Here is a 20472-nt window from a genome sequence, read left to right as displayed (position 1 = left end):
TTCCAAGTCAAAATATTTTTGGAACTGATGATATTTGTTCATTTTGAGCAGAAAAAAAAACAGTGAAAAAAAAATTGGGACTTCGAAGATATTGATGATTTGCGATATTTTCCTCAGAAATTCCTTTGCCTATCTGCAGCAGTGCTGCTGTTATGTATTTCAAGTTAACCCTTGGTCACATCACCTCCTGATACAGTCGTGGTCAAATGTGACTCGCTCTACCAAAACTAGGCGCTTGTCGCATCTGAACTTGACAGGTTGTTACGGACTTGTTGTTCATTTCCCTATTGTAGACCTTTTGTGAAATGTGACCAAATCAGTTTGTAATAGATTTCACAAAAGGTCTACAATAGGGAAATGAACAACAAGTCCGTATCAACCTGTCAAGTTCAGATGCGACAAGCGCCTAGTTTTGGTAGAGCGAGTCACAAATAACGAGATCTTCAGAATCAAAGACTTCAGTTGAGCATATTAACATCACCATTTTATAAGTAAGCTTTGATGCTTCGGTTATTGGGTTCACTTTTGGGGGTTTTTCAGTTTGTTCAATGTTGTGTCACAGATGACACATCTTTCAAGCATTGCATTCATGCCATATTTTGGCCGGTCGCCTCGGGGAGAAGTGGGTGGTCGTGTCACACCCAGACCACTGATCCAACAATAATAGTCTTGCAAATCTCAGATCCTTCAGGGTTCAATTGAATTGTTATCGTTCTCTCTTTGTGATTAATGCAATTGAGTATTTCTGTTTGGCAATTATGTTTGTCGAAATGAACATGTTGGGGCGTCCCACAACCAGGTTCTGCTGACTCATATCTCTTGACCGTTTCATGTTGACCAGCACAAAGATAGGCAATGACCCCCTCTGCCTAGCGGGATGTCCTTATTTCAGAGGTCAAATTGTATAGCAGTGACCCCTTCAGGACCAAAAGCACTGTTCCCTATGGAGAGGCCGTCCTGCTAAGAGGGGTGTTTGTTAACAGAACTTCCACTGTAATTGGAAAGTCTCTGGCGTGATCCCAGCCAATCATACTGGATAAATTGATGGTTAATTGTTTCAAAGAAATGAAGAAATCCTATGTCTGAGATTTTTTTCTCATGAATGAGCTCTTTTGCGATGATTCGACTTGCCCCATGACCACTAAGTTCATGGTCCTGGTCAATATTGGTCCAAATCTATCTTCACTGGCATAAATTGTCGTATACATATATAAACACTGTAATATCAACAATAAGGATGAGTCATATACATGGTATGTCCTTTCTGTGTAATCAGATCTACATTGTAATCAGGTTTGCAGTCTGCAACAGCAAATTGACCACAATTGGCCCCTTCCCTATCATTGATTGCTATCATTAAGACTAGTGGACACCCACATTGTCTGATATCTTTTTAAGTTTCTCTCATCTCAACACTGTGACCACACGCGTTCCAATATTTGATATCTCCTATTGCCTGGAAAAAAATTTTTCATTGTGACGAGGATTCAAATGGCTGAGGTTCTGGTAGAAATGGATAGAGAAATGAGTGAAATTTTGAGTAAATCAGTTTGAATTTTTGACTTCATTTCTAAGTTTCCTTCCATTTATTCTTTCCAGTTGCAATGTTCTGCTAATGACTGATGACCAGTGAATACTACAGCATTAAAATATCACAGGATCATTGCTTCTTATTCATATCCTTTTCCAGGTGATGCTCCATTCTATGGAAGACCTTGGTTCAAGCCCATCTCTCTATAAACTAATTTTTCTACTTCTTTATGTCTCTTCAGGAACTGCCTCTAAGAACAACAATCCATCCTCCCGTGAAACCAGCTCCTCTCGCTCGACATCTCCCAGTAACGTCTCGAACATCCCGACACCAGGCGGACGAGGACTTGGACTTGGCCGCAGTCAATCTCTCTCGGATAAATACGGCCATCGCATTGTCAATTCGACAAGCACGAGTTCGGCAAGTTCTGCTGCATCAGGAACGAGTCGGAGTACGAGTGGGTACTCCACCTCAGCCTCCTCAACCACTGGCAGGATTCCCTCTAACAAGAACTCAATGTTGGACAAATTCAAATTCTTTGGTTCAAAGGACAAAACTGGTAGTAAAAGTGGTGTTCCTGCTAAAGCCTCATCAAAGAGCAGCACAAGTTCTAGGGATTCCGATACTTTACGGAGTTCTTATTCGGATTCTCGGCCTGGTAGTGCCAGAAATAGTGCACATGAACCCATAAGTGCACAGGCGGGCTCAGCGAGCCCAAAGACTTCTAAATCCCTGAAGAAATCTTTAGGGAAAGCCCTTACGTCTTCAAAACGTGAGGGGTCCCCCAAACCATCCAAGGGTAAGGATGATTCTATACCGCGGGGGAAAACCCCACCTCCCAATGCAGGGAGGATGGTGCAGCCTATGGCCACTTCATCTGTCTCCTCTAGTGATCGGGCGTCATCACGTGGATCTCCACCGTCAAGTAGGAGGAGCAGTTCTGCCCTCCAGGCACCCAGGTCTGTCAGTAAGTCAGATATGAAGAGTGGACAAGCTAGTCCTGATGCAGGAAAGAAAGGCTCCAAGGCCTCCAGTATGATACCTAAAAATGCTGCTAAAACTAATGGAAAACCTGCTGCCTCTACTGGGTTGAACTCGCCCAATAGTCACATCCCCATGCCCAATACTGCTATACCTAAACCATCTGGTATTGCCAAGCCTGGAGCTAAAGCAGCCATGCACAAGGATGAGCGCAGGCTAAAGAATGACTCTAAGCATGGTAGCAGATCGCAGCTGCATGCATCAACGAGTAAGCATAACGGGATGATCCCCAATAACCACGAAAGTGCATCCCTTGGCAGCCATGACAGGTCACGTGACCATCGGGATTCTCGGGAACAATCTAGTCGACATCATGATTTAGATCAGAAATCTGTTGCGTCGCATTCTTCTTCATCTCATCGTGCCGATTCCAGTCATAGTCGCTCTAGTCAAGGTCAAGGTCAAAGTGCTGACCATGCACACAGTAAAGAGAATCCCTCCCGCCTTAATAACAACTTAGTGTCACAATCACATCATGATCAACGTGGCGATCGCAATGCTAACATGTCTGCTGCAGAAAGCAGTTCAAGATTACAACGTGGTGCTAGACAATCGCAGGAGCCTACTACACCTCAGGGTCACTCTTCAAACTCACAACTACCAACCCATACAAACTCTTTACCGAGGAAAATGGTGAGTAGTGGAGGCACACAGACCAATGCCAGTAGCTTACAACGGCAACAGAAACACCGTGAGCAGATACAACAGCATCATGAACAACAACAGCAATTACATCATCAGCAACAACAGCATTCGTCACATTCGCAACAGCCGCAGCATCATACACAACAGCCGCAGCACCATGTGCAACAGCAACAGCATCATGCTCAACAGCCGCAACATCATGCTCAGCAACATCTTCAACAGCAAAGCTCATCTCAGGTGCGGAGCCTGGATCGGAAAGAGAGAACACCGCAATCAGGAGCTACAGCTAAACTTCAGAGAACTGAGAATAAGATTGACAATCGTAAGAGTTCTAAAGCGAATGCTGAACATCGCCGGGATTCTAATGACAGTAGGAGCCATTCCAGTTCCAACTCGCACAGTAACAGTGGCACTTCCTCTAATGACAGTGTCATCTATAATCCATCTTGTGATGAGTTATCGACTGACAGTGACGCCCGCCGTAGCGCATCGCAAAAACAAAAGAATACTCAGGGTAATGCCAGTCCTGAAGTTGGTATGACACCTCATAATAAGTATGTAAAACACACAATACCAAAAAATAATAAGGTTGAAACGACATTTGATTCAGATGTGCGGACTGAAACGGTGCATACAAATTCTCTGCCGAAAGGTTCTGGTCGGAAGGAGACCACGATCGCCGAGGATGGTGGAGAGACGATGGATGTCAAACCCATGCAGCCGATCATGACGAGGTCCTCGCCCGCTTATGGCTACCTCAGGACTGGGCCAGCAAACAAATCCTACGGGATGTACAGCAGCTTGAATTACAGTTCAGGCCGACTTGGGCTCCACCGTCCTTTGATTCCCGATGGCTCCAAGTATTTCTCATTAAAACGGACAATGTCTGGTTGTAGTAATACGAATAGTAGTAACGTTCCTGATGATTATGGTTCCGATATAGAAGGTTATGACGTCGCAGCTGGGTACATGTCTGATGGTGACATTCTGCGCCCGAACGCCCACGTAGAGGACTTCAGCGGGTACATGAGTGAAGGTGGTGCCTCCCTTTATGCCAAGAGAATGCAGCAGAGGTTCCGTGAGGGCATCGAAGCTGTCGAAGAGTGCATGAGGAAGAGCAGTGGTTTGATTGACGATGACAGGTTGGTCTTCTTTTTTCCCCCAAAACCCTTCATATTTCAGGTGGTCTTCTCTTCTACAATATTATCTTGAAGAAGTTTTTTGTCAAAGGAACCCTAGAGTCATTGACCTTTGGAAGGCCTGGCCTTGAACATATCATGACACAAAACATTATTTATCATTTGAGTTTAAATTACTCCAAAAACATCAATCACGAGCTTACTTTTGCCACCAAAATAGTATTAGATTCCTCTTGGGCCTGTTTCATCGCCATATTGTTCCATTTATTGCCTAGTTGGCTGGATTTCCCACCAAGAGTTCTCAGCTTGATTAGCCCAAGGTTGGGTTTCTCACATTCTTGTGATTTCAACCAAGGCAACAACACAACTATACCTCTACACAGGTTGATTTATTGTTCTAGCCTGGTTTGGAGCCAGAAGGATGTGTCAGTGCTGAATACTGCAAACCTGCCATAAGGAGGGCATGTGCTTGAGGACCCCTTGGATCAAAACACCTGTAATCTCATGCGTTTTGTCCAGAAGGGGTTGACCTGTATAAAAGTGTGTTTACTTGATATTTTGTTTAGAAGTTTTCTTGCAGCATGTCAAATTTCAGGCATCAAGTGATCCACGCAAAGTCTGATCTATCATGTTTCAGCTAGGATTGTCATTCGTATGGTGATCATGTTGATGGATATGAGATGAGCAAATGAGTGCAGTACCGTTCTTTGGTGAAACTTGGCCCACCAAAACCAAAACTGCAAATGGAAAACTGAACTCCAGTCAAGTCTTTCAATATAATGGCTGCTTATGCCCATGACCAATGGAAAAGATATCTGCCCACTATCCTAAGACGGCTTGTCCATCCTACGCCTATCACTGAAACACAAGTTCCAGGTGCCTAAGCAAGGTAATCAGAGGGGTAAGGGTAATTACTGGATGAGTCAGAATATCATGCACTCATAGCTCCTACCATCACCAACATCATGCTATTGATATCATCTTGTACAAACAGCTCAACGCTGAACTATATGATGCTATGCTGAATGATCAACTATGGCCTGCAGTTGGAATGAATTGACTTGACATTTTGTGGGAAATGACACCAAGGCAGTTGAGTTGACTGTTTTCTGCCCAAATTCTGCAATATCGCTTTAAGTTGAATTAGTCTCTGTCATGTCTATTCCTGTCAAGAAGAACTTCTTTATAAAAGTATATGAGAGCCATCTCTCTGTTGAATGTGGAATTAAGAACCTATGCCACACTTCAACAGGACAAGCATCTTGTTTCGAAAGTGCATCATGTTGCTTGCCACAACCAGAACTGGCTTTTTGACAAAACAAATCTTGACACAGATCATGCATTATTAGAATTCCATCTTCAATATTGCAGTTGATCAACCTTTCATGGAGGCCGAAAGTTTGGCTAGCTTGCACTCCTCTAATAATCAGCTTCTGTGATGAAAATGCACCTGATTGGAATGAACATCAACACTGCCATCTCTTGGTTGAAAGGCAAACTGCTTATAGTCTTCTTCTTCTTCAGCAATCACTCACAGTTCTTTCAACATCTCATATATGGCGACACTGGACACTTTCCTCTGCACTGAATGAATCAAAATAATTTCAAAGACCCACCCTCCCCCATAAATAGATTCCTCCTCTCTGTGTCAGGTATCAAACTGTTTGTTTGTATATCACCTGATTAGATGCATACTGATGGACCAGTTTGGCTCCGTGACCAGTTGTGAAGACCTAAATCTCCACTTGATATCTCAAACTTTAAAAATCAATGTTTGATTCAATGCCATATTCGACAGAATCACTCGACATTCATTAGACTGGTATTGATTCGTTATTAGCTGGCTGCTAGCATAGGCTAATCACCACTCTGTGAGGGTCCCCCTGCAAATGCTAACTCTCTTCTTTGTCTTGGTGGCTATTTACCGATGCTACACAATGGTCCCCAGATTAGCCTGGCAGTAATGGCATTGCATAAAACTGGTGGGGAAGTGTGCGTTTCTTTGTTGATAAGCGATAAAGAACATCCAGAAGCACGTCACAGCGGAATTAAAGTCGTGATAATTGGATTACGTGAACTTGCCATTATTGTCTTTGTCAAATTGTGGGAGTCATTCATATTTTGCGGTGCTATCACTTTTCTATTTCTGCTGTATAATCCTTGGTTATCTCTCTGAACATGACCAGGAAGGTGCTTATCGATGCGAAGTAGCAGTTTCCTTGGTAAGCTGATGGGTTATTGATGTCAAGACATTCTAATATGGTAGCAGCTGGACATTCTTTGTCATCCTTCTGAACATTGGAATAGTCAAGATTTTGAGATTCGGGACTTTCTGGTGTGATGCACATTTTGCCGGCTGATGTGGGAAGCGAGAGCAATGTGCTTTACTATGGAAGAATTGTCACGAGTATTGAGCGTCATAGGACAATGACATCAGATTATGTATTGTATTGATCGCCATTCTATCACCCATGACGGTTGGAATATTTTCAAATTTCATATCTATCCTTGGATTTCTCATTAACCCCTGCACATCAGCACAGACGGATGTCAACTCCCCATCATGTTTTACAGAGGATAAAGTAACCTCGGTGACATTTGAAAATTGGATGTTGTGTTGGATTTCCAATCATATATACGGCCTGCATCACACCATTGTCGCACTGGCATTGAACCGGAGCCATGTGGAGTTTATGAATTAGTTGAGCGTGTTCTGTCATTGGGGATGAAATCCTCCAAGTGCAGCGTCTCCATTTATTTTGATGATGTTTCATGAATCGACCGCCCAATCTATCAGCTGATGCATTGATTCATTGATTATTCGTGGAGTCTGCTTATCTCATGTGTATCATCAGAATGTATGGACGTGATAAGATTCTACATCAGTTACATTAGGTTTAACCCTCAAGTTTTCCAGTTTCTTAAATCTTTCAGGGCTGCGGGATTGTGTTTTACTCTTGTCTTACTTACTGCTGAAATCTGACACACCCACTTGTCCATTCCCTAGACCATTCCAAGGTTATTGAGTTTCCTACATTTTATTGATCTTCGAGTTTCTATTTCTATCTCAGATATCGTATGGATCAACCTCAGGATTTCTTTTCACTTTCACTTTCCCTACGGATTCCTTTCTATCATTCTGTGGCTACATGTATGTACCCTTGTTAAAGATAAAGAACACACAACTGTACGCGATTAGCGATGTTTTATGACAGCGATCTTTGAAGCGATTCCAGCTTTGAGTTGAACGGATTCAACCAATACGTATCACTGATATAGATTATATATATAGAACCAATGGAGGCAGATATGTGTTTATAGTGCGAGGAATTGGTTGGTGGTTGGGAGTGCTACTGCGGGCACTGGAGCCTGGGAACAGCTGATGATGCATTCGCCACTATTTCAGGCTTGAGATCGGGTGATTCTCTATGATGGATAGGTACAATCAAATATCACATTATGATCAGATCGGTGATATTGCCGACCTCCGTTGATCTGAACCATGATATGAGTGGATATCGTGACTTGATTGTTCGGCGGTCAAGGGAGGAGTGTTGTTGTATAATGAGGGTGGCCATCGATGGATTTAAACGGGAACGTTGGCCATAAAGTCAAAATGAGGCGCTCCAAGAGCAAACGTGATCTGATTCAGTATTATCTGCATCATCGCTCATCGTAAGTTCATATGTGGTGTATCTCTGTTTGTTGTCCATCTCCCATTTGAACCAAGACACCTGTACTGTATATACCATAACAACAAGACCCGTGTATTGTATATTGCAGTACAAGACACTTGTATTGTATATTGCAGCAGAGTTACTCTCTGTTATTAGCCGGATCACTCTCGTCAACAAAGCTGAACATCATCAACAATGGGACTTGATGAGAACTTCTTTTCCTGATCTCCCAAGGAAATGGGATGGGTTTAATTCCAATCTAAAATGAAAATGAAGAATCGAGGGAAAAAATGGGTGCTGTTTTCTTAATTGGTTCACTGCATGGCATGAGTTAAAATAAAGACTGATTAGAAAGACAAAAACTATGTGAAGTTTTGGATGTGTTGTGTAGATTATGTGTTTGACGCTTGGTCAGCGAGGCTGCTCGTGAAAGACAAGTAAGAGATTTATGTATAGTAATACACAGAGCGACATGCAGAATTCATTATTGCAAGAAATTAATCTGGCAGAGTGGAGTATTGATTTGCCCGGTGGCATTCATGTGCGATGGTACCATCTCTGTTCAGTCTCTCTCTATCTCGTGTGTATCGCTGGGTAGTCTCTGTCCATCTGTCACCATTTCCCTTTAACAGAAGCCATTTGCAATGTTACCTTTTCACCTTCCAATCAAGAGTTCAAAGGAATAGGCAATTAAACAGCCAATATATCACTTGAGTGCTATGATATTACCCTCGTTTCCTAGTAACTAACCAATATGCAACTTCTGCAACAGTTCTGATTGGAAATCAGGGTTTTTGGCAGATGGGAAAGCAGGGGTCAATCAGGAGTATGTATGCCTCTTCATGGTCTTCTAGAGAATCAGAATGCAAAATGGGCATGACCCGTCCCCACAATGAAATTTCTGAAGCAAACTTTATAATTGAGGCGTGTAAGTGCTTTGAACTTCAGCTAGACACAATATAAAAGTGAGGTATTTTTTGCAAACAACATTTTACAAACTGATTTGTTATTCTCTCAGCATCTCTAACCTTCTGTTTGGGGTATTGGCATATTTGAGCGCTGATAATGCACAGCTCTCAGGTGGAGCATCTTTAGCAAGTTCTCAGCGCAGACTGAAAGGCGCAGGTGACGGGAGGGCAGAGAATTCAAGATGGAAGTTTGTCTCACATCTGCACCTCATATCACGGTGAAGTGCGGGAAGATATTCCTGGGATGTCTGCTTGAGTTTGAAGGTGAAGTCTAGTTCCCTATGCAGATACTCTCATAGGTCCTGGTTGCTATGGGTGTGGCCCGGGGATGAGGAGTCAGAAATGAATTCCTGGCACTGCGACCCCCTTGTGCTATGACCTGCAACAGTTCTCTCGGCGATGAGCAATAAGGAACTCACTTGTCTGCAGGTGAAACTGTTTGCTTGGTTCAGTATTTGTCCCAGGTTGCAGCGTCATCCATTTCTTGTTGCATCACCTGCAATGACCCCTGTAAATGAGAGACTTCTGTCGAATGGGCTCATTGAAGTCACTGCAACAAGAAGTTCTCATTTGCAGGGCACTGCAGAACATCAGCCGAATACATTCTAATGTTAAAACGTTTGATTGCCAAACGCCACTGATAGGTATTACCTGAAGAAGTTAACTGCACCACACTGTTCTTTCCTGTAGATGAATTCTGAGAAAGTCTAAATTAAACAGATGAGCAGTGACTCTTGAAAAGTAATGTTGTTTATGTGTTGTATCGCTATTTCTGCCCAAAAAAATCACTGATACATCATCGGTGATAAGGCCAGGTATTTTCGAAACTTTTGCACAGAGGCTCAGTGTTCATGCTTGGATTTGTTTGTGTCTGACTGTCGAAGGATACCTTATGTATCAGGGAATTAGTGTTAGAGTTAGAGGCAAGATATTTTCAACCATTTTCAAGAGAAAAACTGAGTAATGTTTTATGACTGAACCTGGGCGAGCTTGTAGACTTTTGATGAAAGAGAAAACTTTAAATATCTATTGACCAGTTTGATTCTCGATATGTTCAAGGTCTTTGAGATCATTTGGATATTTCGATTTCATCCTTGTGAATATTTGGCCATTTGGATATGATAATTTCTATTGGTGATTGAAAACATAGGCTTGGGAATAATTTTGTGTGGGTTTACCACCCCTTTTTTCCCATCTTGATGAATCGTTTTCCCCAAACAATAAACCCAAGTGATAAATGTCGATTCCATTCCTTCTGGTCGGTGAATTATGATTTGTGTTCAGATATTCTTATATTTGTCATTTTGATTAGTTTCACAGTGAAGTGACCTTAGTGAGGACATCAAAGGAGAACTGTTAACAATTTAAGTCAATTCAATCTTGAATAAAGGCTGACATGCTGTTTGTCATTTTTTGATAATACAGTCAAATATCACATTGTGAGTTTTGAAATTATTTTCTTGTGAATTTATGAACATCTATTCACAGGAATTGAAGGAAGACTTGAGGGCTTTAATTCACTGTAAGGACAGGCTTTTGAGTTCAAGATTCTATGATATTATTCTCAACAGAAGTTAATACTGACCGATTGTGTTGCAATGTGTGCCCTGGTGGAAGTCTTTTTAGTAGCAGATGGAATAACCTTCCATTCGGGTCAAATTAGACACTTGTCCTTTTCTCCGATGGAATCAATAAAAACAGCCTGGGACACTTTGAACAGCTTTGAACAGCGTGGGACACATGAACACTCTACACATATGGAGAAACGCTTGTGTACATATTGAAATCTGATCGCGAGTATTGCTTAAAATTAAGCTAATTTTGTTCACGTTTGCTCGGAAGGATTCATTTGGATACTTCCGTCTATGCTATTGTCATGGTGCATCTTGTTCATGAGATAGGTAAGTTGGTTGTTAATGGTCTTATGTCTACTTGTAGTAATTAATCAAGATCGTGGGTAATGTCGCTTTCGAAATCGTCTCATTGTGTGATGATAGAGTCCTATTGTTGTGACGATTCTAACCAGTACACTACTGTCATTACAGGGTTGGGTTCAATCAGCTCTCTGAGGACTTGACATAGTCATCAATCCCCAAAGGTGTGATAATGACAAGTTTATGTCCTCATTTACTTGTTAATATCACAACTTCCATCACATCTAACTCCTTAATTTCTATTCCTTTGTCTCTTGTCTAGGCTGGATGTTGAAATACCCTAATCATGAGCAAGTTTCAATGATAATCTTCCCCCAGAGAGTCATAGAAATGATAATGGTTGGATCAGAGGGATGGCATTGTGAGCTTCTCTTGCTGTCATTTTGTCATGTGGTGTGTCCCCACTACAGCGTGGCATAAGCAAGTATGCCCATGAACAATGGCAATTAGACCCTCAAGTCATGATCTCAAGTCAAAGTCAGTTATATCATTCAATTAACATGATGGTGACTAGTGACCTGTGAACCATGTCAAGTAACTATGTAAACTCTATGTAAGGCAAGCCACATTATCAACCCAAGTCAAAGAATACAATGACAAGTAACTATGTAAACTCTATGTAAGGCAAGCCACATTATCAACCCAAGTCAAAGAATACAATGACAAGTAACTATGTAAACTCTATGTAAGGCAAGCCACATTATCAACCCAAGTCAAAGAATACAATGACAAGTAACTATGTAAACTCTATGTAAGGCGAGCCACATTATCAACCCAAGTCAAAGAATACAATGACAAGTAACTATGTAAACTCTATGTAAGGCAAGCCACATTATCAACCCAAGTCAAAGAATACCATGACAAGTAACTATGTAAACTCTATGTAAGGCAAGCCACATTATCAACCCAAGTCAAAGAATAACTTCCAACCACATCTTGGTTGAGATTTGACGTATGATTCTCACAGCTGTTGACGGCTGATAAAGATTCCCATCATGCAACAGTGATTGACAGTACCCACAAGGAATTCTCTCAGTAATTTAATTGCAGTCAACTAGATGCAAGATGCATGATTGAATTGGACTGGGTTTCCATTAAAGGAATCATGTCTCATTAAAGGAACAAGTTGCCCATCTATTTTTCAATAAGATTTGAGAAAATTGCAACCAAATTTCATGGGCTGTAGTACTTTACTTCAGCTGCACGCCAGCCATCCTGCACAAGTTGTTCAAGAAGAGTAATTGCATTTGAATGCAGGAATTCACTAAGGCAATTTGTTTATGTAATGTGATCAATCTTGCTGGGCTAATGTGTAGGCAATGTTAAATAAGCCAGGATTTGATGAGATTTTCACAACATGCCATCAATTCTGAAAAAAGGAGATTTCACTCACTGAAACAGTCTTCTCTATTGAAAGAAACTGCTGAGGAGTTAGTCTCTTTGGTAGGCCTATAGGCTGATGTGTTGAACGAAGGGGAAGGCAGTCTCTCCATATCATTGCCATTGATGAAATCCAACACAAAATGTCATTAGGCGTTTGAAGTGCTCTGATGTGTCTGGAACACAATCATCTTTTCTCTTCTTGGCCCGATCAATAAAGGTGGCCATCATTCATGGGATTTGCTTGATCATCAATGACAGTTAATCATTGGCTTTGACCTGTGGGTCCTCTGTACTATCTTCAGCTGCATGTTATATACAGAAGCAGTGCTTTGTCAAATGGTCGCTCAGTCGGCTGATTGATCCTTCCCAAGTTTGTCGAATGTAGTTTTGTTCAAGCACGCTGTACAAAGTGGGTACCTAGGTGTAACGTACCATGTTTTTTCTTGGTTGTATCTGTTGACCCCATCTGAGGGCCTAATCTGCTGCGAGCTGTTTACAGGAAATTCATCTACTCTACAATACAATCAATGAATTCATCTCAATACACATTACTATCGCAGCTAAATATTTATCCCTGTGAAAACTTTATGGCGACTTGGCCATGAAAATGCCACAAATTGTGTAGGAGTAACTCTCATGCCAAAGGTTGGCAGGATGATTCAAGGTCATCATTATCATTACTGGCCTCTTCATGCCATCTGCCGGCTGGTTTTCAATAGTACTCCAGATCAAGCTGTTGCATTTCAACTGTAGGCAATTCATGTCAGTCTTCTAATTGTTGGACCTCAGTTTTCATGTCGTCCTTCATCTAATATCACTATACTGTAACCTCAATGATTCCTTTAATAATGTCACATGTAGATACTACCAATTCAGAGCTTTTAATGAATGAATGATTTTGAAGTGACTTTTTACCATACAAATGAGGTTGTATAAATAAAATGGAACCAATGATAAATCATTATATTGAGTATATTAGTTGATGGAGTGTTTATTACTGGGGCATATTCTGATTCCCGCTCTACAACTGGCCTAATAACCAGTATAAAACTGTACCAAGCTGCCACAGTTGGTTGAAATCACTCTCACAGCAGCAGCAGTTGACCCATTGAAGGGGAATTAACTCAATTTGATTGTGTGATCACCGTTAGTTTGCTAACATGTCACAGCGATTCATGTAATGTGACCAGGATTTCAAATTTTGGGATGTGAAAAATCTTCAGGAGTATATCATTATAGTCTTTCTTTATAATGTAAGTTTTTGTTTTGGTTCATGAAATGAAATGATCTCAGTTTAGGGTGGCATCAGATGAGAAAGAGACAGTAGATTGTTGTGGAGCCTGCTTTCCAGAGGAGAAAGGCTTCCTTTTGCCTGACCGATATGGCCTGCCACAAAGTGGTTGAACCTCTTCCATATCTCTTTACATGTCCCAACTGGTAATGATGCTATTGTCGTCCATTTTCTGGACTAGTTGAAAAGATCAGACACTCCTCCTGGGAAAGAACGAGAAAGGAGCTTGAACCATCAAGAGGACTATGCCCAAAGTGGCACTCATCAAACTGCCATAAAAAACCCAATTGCTTGTCTGATGTCTCTGTTTGCTCTGTGTTGAAAGTATGGGTAGTATCTGGTAGGAATGTCATCATTTCCTCCAGGGCATGCCTTGGACGTTAAGGAATGGCAACCCGTCTGTCTGTTTAGGAGATCGAACAGCTCAAGAGTTGAAAGAAAGGGCAAGAACTTCCTCTGACGACAGTCTCTTGTAAAAATGACCAAACAATCTGAGAATATCTATACAGATAAAACAATTTATTTACAAAGTTTCCATGGTCACCTATGAAGATAATTATTTGAGGGGAATGTGATTTGGATGTTGGTCTCGATCGTCACCTGAGGGAGGCTGGATTGATAATGAGTCGTGACCGGAATCTTCTTGAAGCTGAAGTGACATTTGTATTGGATTTATATGTGGAAGGCACTCGGTCAGTTGGATTAAACCGTGTTGTTGCTCGTTCCAAATGTTTGGTTTCTTCGATAAGTTTATTTTGCCTTATCTTTTGTTGAAAACATGGGTGTTGGTTGATGACTGGCCATGAGCTCATCGGAAACAAGAGCCCGCTGAGTGTGAGTCTTACTGGAAACATCAAACCGCGCAACTATCAAGAGACCCTGGCCAGCATAGGTTCTGAGAAAAGTCAGCATCGGCCTTCAACTTCTGGTAACCTCTGCTACAAGGAGAGCCAAGAGGTTTAAACAGTTGGTATGCAGAACTTGAAAGGAACTCAACACAAATCCCCCTCACTACCAGGCGATCTTGGAGGAATGGCCACCTTACCCTTCAACAGTAATAAGCAAGTTGTGTTTCTTAAATTGAGTTTGGGAGGATGTACCATACTTCACCATGAGTATTGCATGGTGTGTTGTGTATTTGACATCAACTGAACCTGCAAGTAATGATATCATGCTTGAGGTTTTTCAGCCTTGAATAGACTTGATTACTAGGCCGTTAATGGCATAATACACTTGTTATAACTCAGCTACATTACTCTAAATGCAATTAATTACCTCCACAAGCCGATAAAGAGCGTGCAGGAAATCACTTCTGACCTCAAATTGGCAAAATTACCTCTGCAATTAGTTTTGCAATTAGTGTAGTAGCAAAGCTCACATAGCTTGGTGATTGCATGCAATCAATTGGCACCCTGACTCTAAGGGATTTGAGTCGATAATTTCTTTGCATGTGTATAATCATCGTTGCTGTAGAAGGTATAGACTGAAAATGATGCAGGCAAGGTTAATATTGCACTGTAGAGTTCTTATTTGCCCCTCTTATATGGATCAGTCAGTTTCAGACTGTCTGTCACTGGACAGCTCTAGCATGGTAGACAGGAATATGTGGTGCATCTCCAGATATTTGTGAAGTTGTCGTTACGAGTGGCTCTCCAAGAATTGTATGCCAACTGTGCCCTCATGTGGATGACAAGTGGTATATGTTCCAACCTGATTGCACTCTAATGACTATGAAGCTGGATGTGCCAATCTTCCAGTGCATTCCATGATCCAGCCAGTGGTCTGTCTAAGCAATTGCACTCTAGCTGATGGAACATTTCACTCTGACTACATACAACTCTTGGCCGGCTGTGGAATCCGAGCCAAGATAATTGTATTCTACTCAGCACCCTCAACAACTGTGGCAGTGCGATCTTGAGCCGATTTCAGTGTTGGCAACATGCAACTCATCCTGTCTCAATCAATGAGATTCCATGAATTGGCAAGTTATAGCTAATCTCGTTACTCCTAACCCGCTAGCATTCAGTCAATATCACAATGGCAGGTACTGGTGCGCCTTGAAAGCGAGAGTCATGCCAAATTTTCCAAGAAAGCTCATTTCATCAGCACCGTTACCTTGGTTTCGGGCCATTTATGCAAATGACTTGTGCAGGATTCTCGTGCTGTGGGACAGCAATGCTGTTGTGTGCAGAATGTGGTGATTTGTTATTCTCCGCTGGATCTTGCGCTTACTTCTTCCGGCTTTCTCGATGATGGGAACTTTACAAAATCGTTCCTTGGAGTGTTCCATATCTCACTTCATATTCAACCAAGAAAACTGTCGTCCTTCGTGACTGCTGCTTCACTTTTCACAGACACTAGTGCCGTTTTCTATGTAGGCCTATTCAAATGTGATAGGTTTAGTGTTGACTGTCCTGGCAAGTGGACATTGGTTTCTTATGATACTCTGAAAGATGATAAGAGATGTTAGCAATCTGAAGTTGACAATCAAATACGGGAATATTTCACATTTTGCATGATAGTTCTCAGTGACTGCTCTTGTGATTGACTATCCTGAATACCTGATCGTCCACAGGTATAGATTATCTACTGTGGATGGCTTTACCTTGCTAGCAACCGTTGCTGAGCCAACCTCCATCTGATGTCACATTAATTCGAGATATATTATTCTTTAGAGCATGTCGATATTGATGTCCCATCAGTTATAGCGGAATTCTCTGGAAAATGACAGCTTGTAGCCCTCCAGCCTAAGTCAGTGCAGTCAGGATACGCACAGACATTGGCTGAGGTGGACGTTTTCAGCTGTAATCATGAGTTGAAGTCTTCAAGTTGACGTGCCATTAAACCTATCATGATGAGTTCATTTGGGAGGCTGTTTGGAGATTCAGTTTGGAGATTCAGTTTGGAGATTTTGATTGTCGACTTTCCTGGAATGATAGGGCCAGATCGGAAGTGCTGTTGATGGGAAGACAGCAGTTGGCATATTCAGTGAATGAAGGTCTTTTTGCGTTAGGGTCATATTCTCGGAATAGCAAAAATCAAATGGAATCAAAGGATACAAAATAGCCTGTTTTGAAAACGTGCCTGTTGAATTGTTTCCGTTGGTTCTAAGTAATGTCATCTGGGACATAATGGCTGTGGATATCCATTTCTTTATAGCTAAATATGAAGATTCATGAACGTCCCTGGAATCAATGATTTGTGAATCATTCTTGTCATATTGAGAAATATGAAGCATGTAGCAATCCTATTGGAAGGTTAGCATTCATACAAAGAGGGGACGGGTATATGAAGCAAAGAGAAAAGCTTCTTCAGATTGGATGAATTGGCACAGGATTGGAGGTGTTGTCAACAAAATTACAGGAATTGTAGTGTTGCGGCAAGGACGTGGCCAACAGTAGCTCATCAGAGGTGGACATTTACTGCTTAGCTCTGTTGTTTATACGTCAGAGGCACTATTGGAGGACGTTGCCTCTGCTTTCTTGCCTCGGGAATTTTATTGTAGTGCTGGGCTGATGGATCGTAAATGCTGAGGTAAGAAAGTGGATAAATGGATAATGCAGTGCTAGTAGAGAACGAATAGTGTCTTTTGCCTTCAGGCTATACATTTTAACTGATGGATAACAATGTATGTCATGATCTTATAACTTCTTATGATTGCTTACTCAGCACCTTGATGTCAATAACTCCTTGGTTACTCTCTTAGCATCTTTTCCCTCCTCTCTCACACCTGACTTGCTATCTGGAATGACCTAAGGTTGCTTCAGTGCACTCTGTAGGCCTATCACGCCATGAGGAAACCGATTCATGTACTGCCAACTACTAGTTGGATGATTAACCAAGGTACTCATTGACCCACGTGCCGGCTGCTTCTGACTGGACTTGATGTTTGTAGTTGCCTATTGTTGCATCATATGGTGTTTTTACTGATGGCTTCCACTTGAGTAGACCATCAATTGATTCATGCTATATCGGCATCAGTTTCTCATTGAAGACAACCGGGCCTTCCTTGGCTTTATGTTGGAGTAGATTTCCGCCAGTTTAGATCAAGGTTGTACAGTTTTAACAACCAGGTATTGATAAAGTCAATCCTAGTCGGTTGTATTAAATTTACAACAGGTGCATATTGTATCGGGTAGTTTGTGGGTTCAATAGAATCCAAGATGGTTGGGGTAAACACCCTTGATGTTGTTGCTGCCAAGATGTATTTTCCGAGACCCCTCATAGACAGGCAAGTACCCCTTCTTTGCTTTGGTTTTCATTCAAAAGGTTGTATTTTGTTGTGATTGTGCATTCCCTGATAAAGTGGAGTTATTAATACTAATTGCGCTGTTTGGCCATCAATGGTCAACCTCTGATTACTTTGGTGATACCTCTGAACCAGGTCAGCCAATTGGTTATTACTACCACAGTTCACTATTTGTTGACTCTCATTAAATGCATGATCACTTCATAATTGAAAGGAGAAACAACTTTTCATTTCCGAGACTGACTCAAGTCCTTTGGAAGTGTGTTGTCCCAGTATTGCTCTCTTGAGTCTAGTTCCAGTGGAGTGCTTGTCCATGTGCAGAGAATCAGATGCTGCCTTATCATTTGTTTCACAAGCCTTTCACCATCTTACATCCGCCGTAGTACATTTATTGGAGATTTCCCAAATGCAATGAAGTTGTTTACTATCACAATCCATGTACCATGTCTAATCATCAGAAGTTCCATGTTTTGATGGTTCTTCTGAGGAAGTGCCAGATGCTGATTCATTGGGAGTTTTGCCCTAGAAAATGCTTCATCTTGTGTTTCTCTGACTTGGTAACCAAAGTGTTTGAATGGTGATACGCCTGGGACTCCAGCAGGTTGTTGGCAAGCTTGATATATGTTTTATAATTAGAACAGTATGTTGACAAGCACTTCCATGTACCACTTGATCTACTTTGGAAACAAGGCACTGACATAGCAGTTAGTGCCCATCTTTCAAGTGTGAATCAGGGGTCACTGGAGGCGTTTCTTGAGCAACCCTAGCATGTGTGAATCTGGCACCATCTTTCAACTTTCCTGTCTGTGTTGGCTGGATGTACTTTCTCCCACTTTATTGAAAAGGCAGACCACATGGTGAACCCATGCACACAACTGCATCTCTCAATGGAGTTTATGTTTCCAGTTGTTCATTTGGGATGCCATTATTGATTATATGGAATAAAAACTGGCGTTAATGGTGAAAAAAGGGCTGTCTGAAGGCCAGTAGCATGTGCTGTTCAGCTTGTGTGCCATCCTTCAACATGTTTTCAGGCTGCATCGCCTGATGCATTAGTGCACTTACCACCAGACGGTTTGTTGTTGTGCCAATACCAACTAATGGATGAATGTGTGAATGAATCAAAAATTTCATTCTTGGATCCAATTTGTGGTGGAAGTTGCTGCCAAGCTGTGTGTTCAACCAATTTAATGTTGTGCAACTTTCAAACAAACTATCTAAAATTTCTATGTGACACAGTTGTTGAAGGTTCTTGAAGTCTTTGATTCGGTGGAGTTACACAATATTTGCTTCTCGGATTTGAGATAAGAGCAGTGACTGATGGTCTGTCCCATCTAAAACTGTTCCCATTCACAGCGGCTCCTACTTCTTGATTTGCCATAACTAAAGACATAACAGCCTATGTCCAGCCGAAATGGATTGGTATGAAGTCAAACTGCCCAGCATTGATGAATTGACAGCTAAGATTTACGCAAGGTAGGTTCTTTGTCTTCCAAACTCAATGGATAGTCACAAGAGACATTTTTATTGTCATCGTGCATGGAAAAAAGGAGGTTAACCAAAGGCTACAAACTGATTTATTTTACAACTTTGAGCTAAAGTTGGCAACAACCCACTGGCTGTCTTCCCATTCCCAGAGATCCAAGCAAATCATAGCGCTCTCTGATTGTTAAAAACCCATCAGAGTGGAAGAATTTCCGCCATGCATTCTCAGAGATGCTGAGCTGAGAGTTGTCTTCACCTCAGTAGTGGATCTGATCTATGGAATACAACACAGATGTTGCTTCAGTATCATGTTCTTAGCCTTCTTTTGCGGTACACTAAAACATATACCCGACCAAAGCACAGTGGTTTTCTGCAGAGCCTACACGTGCAGTTCCATATTATAGCATCTTGATTTGAAGAGATTTCACTTCAATTCTTGTTTGTTGGATCACCTGGAACTTTGTTGACAGTGTCTCATCTTTGGCATTACTTGACCCAGTGGCTGTCTATCTTGGCCTCCATGTAACATGGGTAAACACGTGTAGGGCACAGTTTTCATTCTTTCAAGGAACCAACCTTGGAATACTGCAAAAATTGCATTCAAGATGCATTGAAAGTGGACCTAAATGTGTCAAGGCTACCCAATACTGTCAATGGACCAACTCAGTGATAGTTTTCAAGAGCATCAACTCTAGTTTGCAAAGGACACAAGTCAGCCCTGGCATGGCAAAGGGACAGTTAGGAGTTTCTGTTGAATGTTGTTGGTTTGCACCACCTATGGAATATGCCTGAATCAATGGGTGGTGTCTTGAGTGGAATGCCTGAAGTGGAAGTGGAGTCTGACTCGGATGATACCATAACTAAAAGGTAAAGGTTGGCGACCTTCCTCTTGAAATCTTTCTATTGCAAATCTTGGATAACTTTTCCTTTGCCTTTAAACTAACATAATGAAGTCAACATGTCTCCCTCGTCTTTGCCACCCCTTCAGTTTAGCTGAGGAGTGGGTGTCAGGCTGTGGGAGGGAAAGTATTGATCCTGAAATATATTCAGCCTGATCAAAGCGACAAATTGTGCTTGTCTTGGAGTTTTCCTGCACATTACATCATATTAGTCACTCTCCATTTGTGTT

At 41.6% G+C, this 20472-nt stretch overlaps 1 protein-coding gene across 15 annotated transcripts in view; it reads left to right on the top strand.

Annotated features, from left to right (window-relative positions):
• Positions 1 to 20472, top strand: part of LOC135487501 (neuron navigator 3-like) — a 239950-nt gene that overhangs the window by 169805 nt on the left and 49673 nt on the right. For 14 of the 15 annotated variants that reach the window (XM_064771229.1, XM_064771228.1, XM_064771230.1 and 11 more), the window contains one exon: positions 1773 to 4359. In XM_064771229.1, the coding sequence (XP_064627299.1) occupies positions 1773 to 4359 (2587 nt within the window). Of the gene's footprint in view, positions 1 to 1467; positions 1541 to 1772; positions 4360 to 20472 lie in introns of those variants that run through there. The other variant, XM_064771233.1, reaches the window with a different exon arrangement.

This window comes from Lineus longissimus, chromosome 5 (assembly GCF_910592395.1).
Source record: "Lineus longissimus chromosome 5, tnLinLong1.2, whole genome shotgun sequence".
Lineage (NCBI taxonomy): Eukaryota > Metazoa > Nemertea > Pilidiophora > Heteronemertea > Lineidae > Lineus > Lineus longissimus.
Note: the sequence above shows the minus strand (reverse complement) of the source record. Positions and strands in the feature narration are given on the sequence as shown.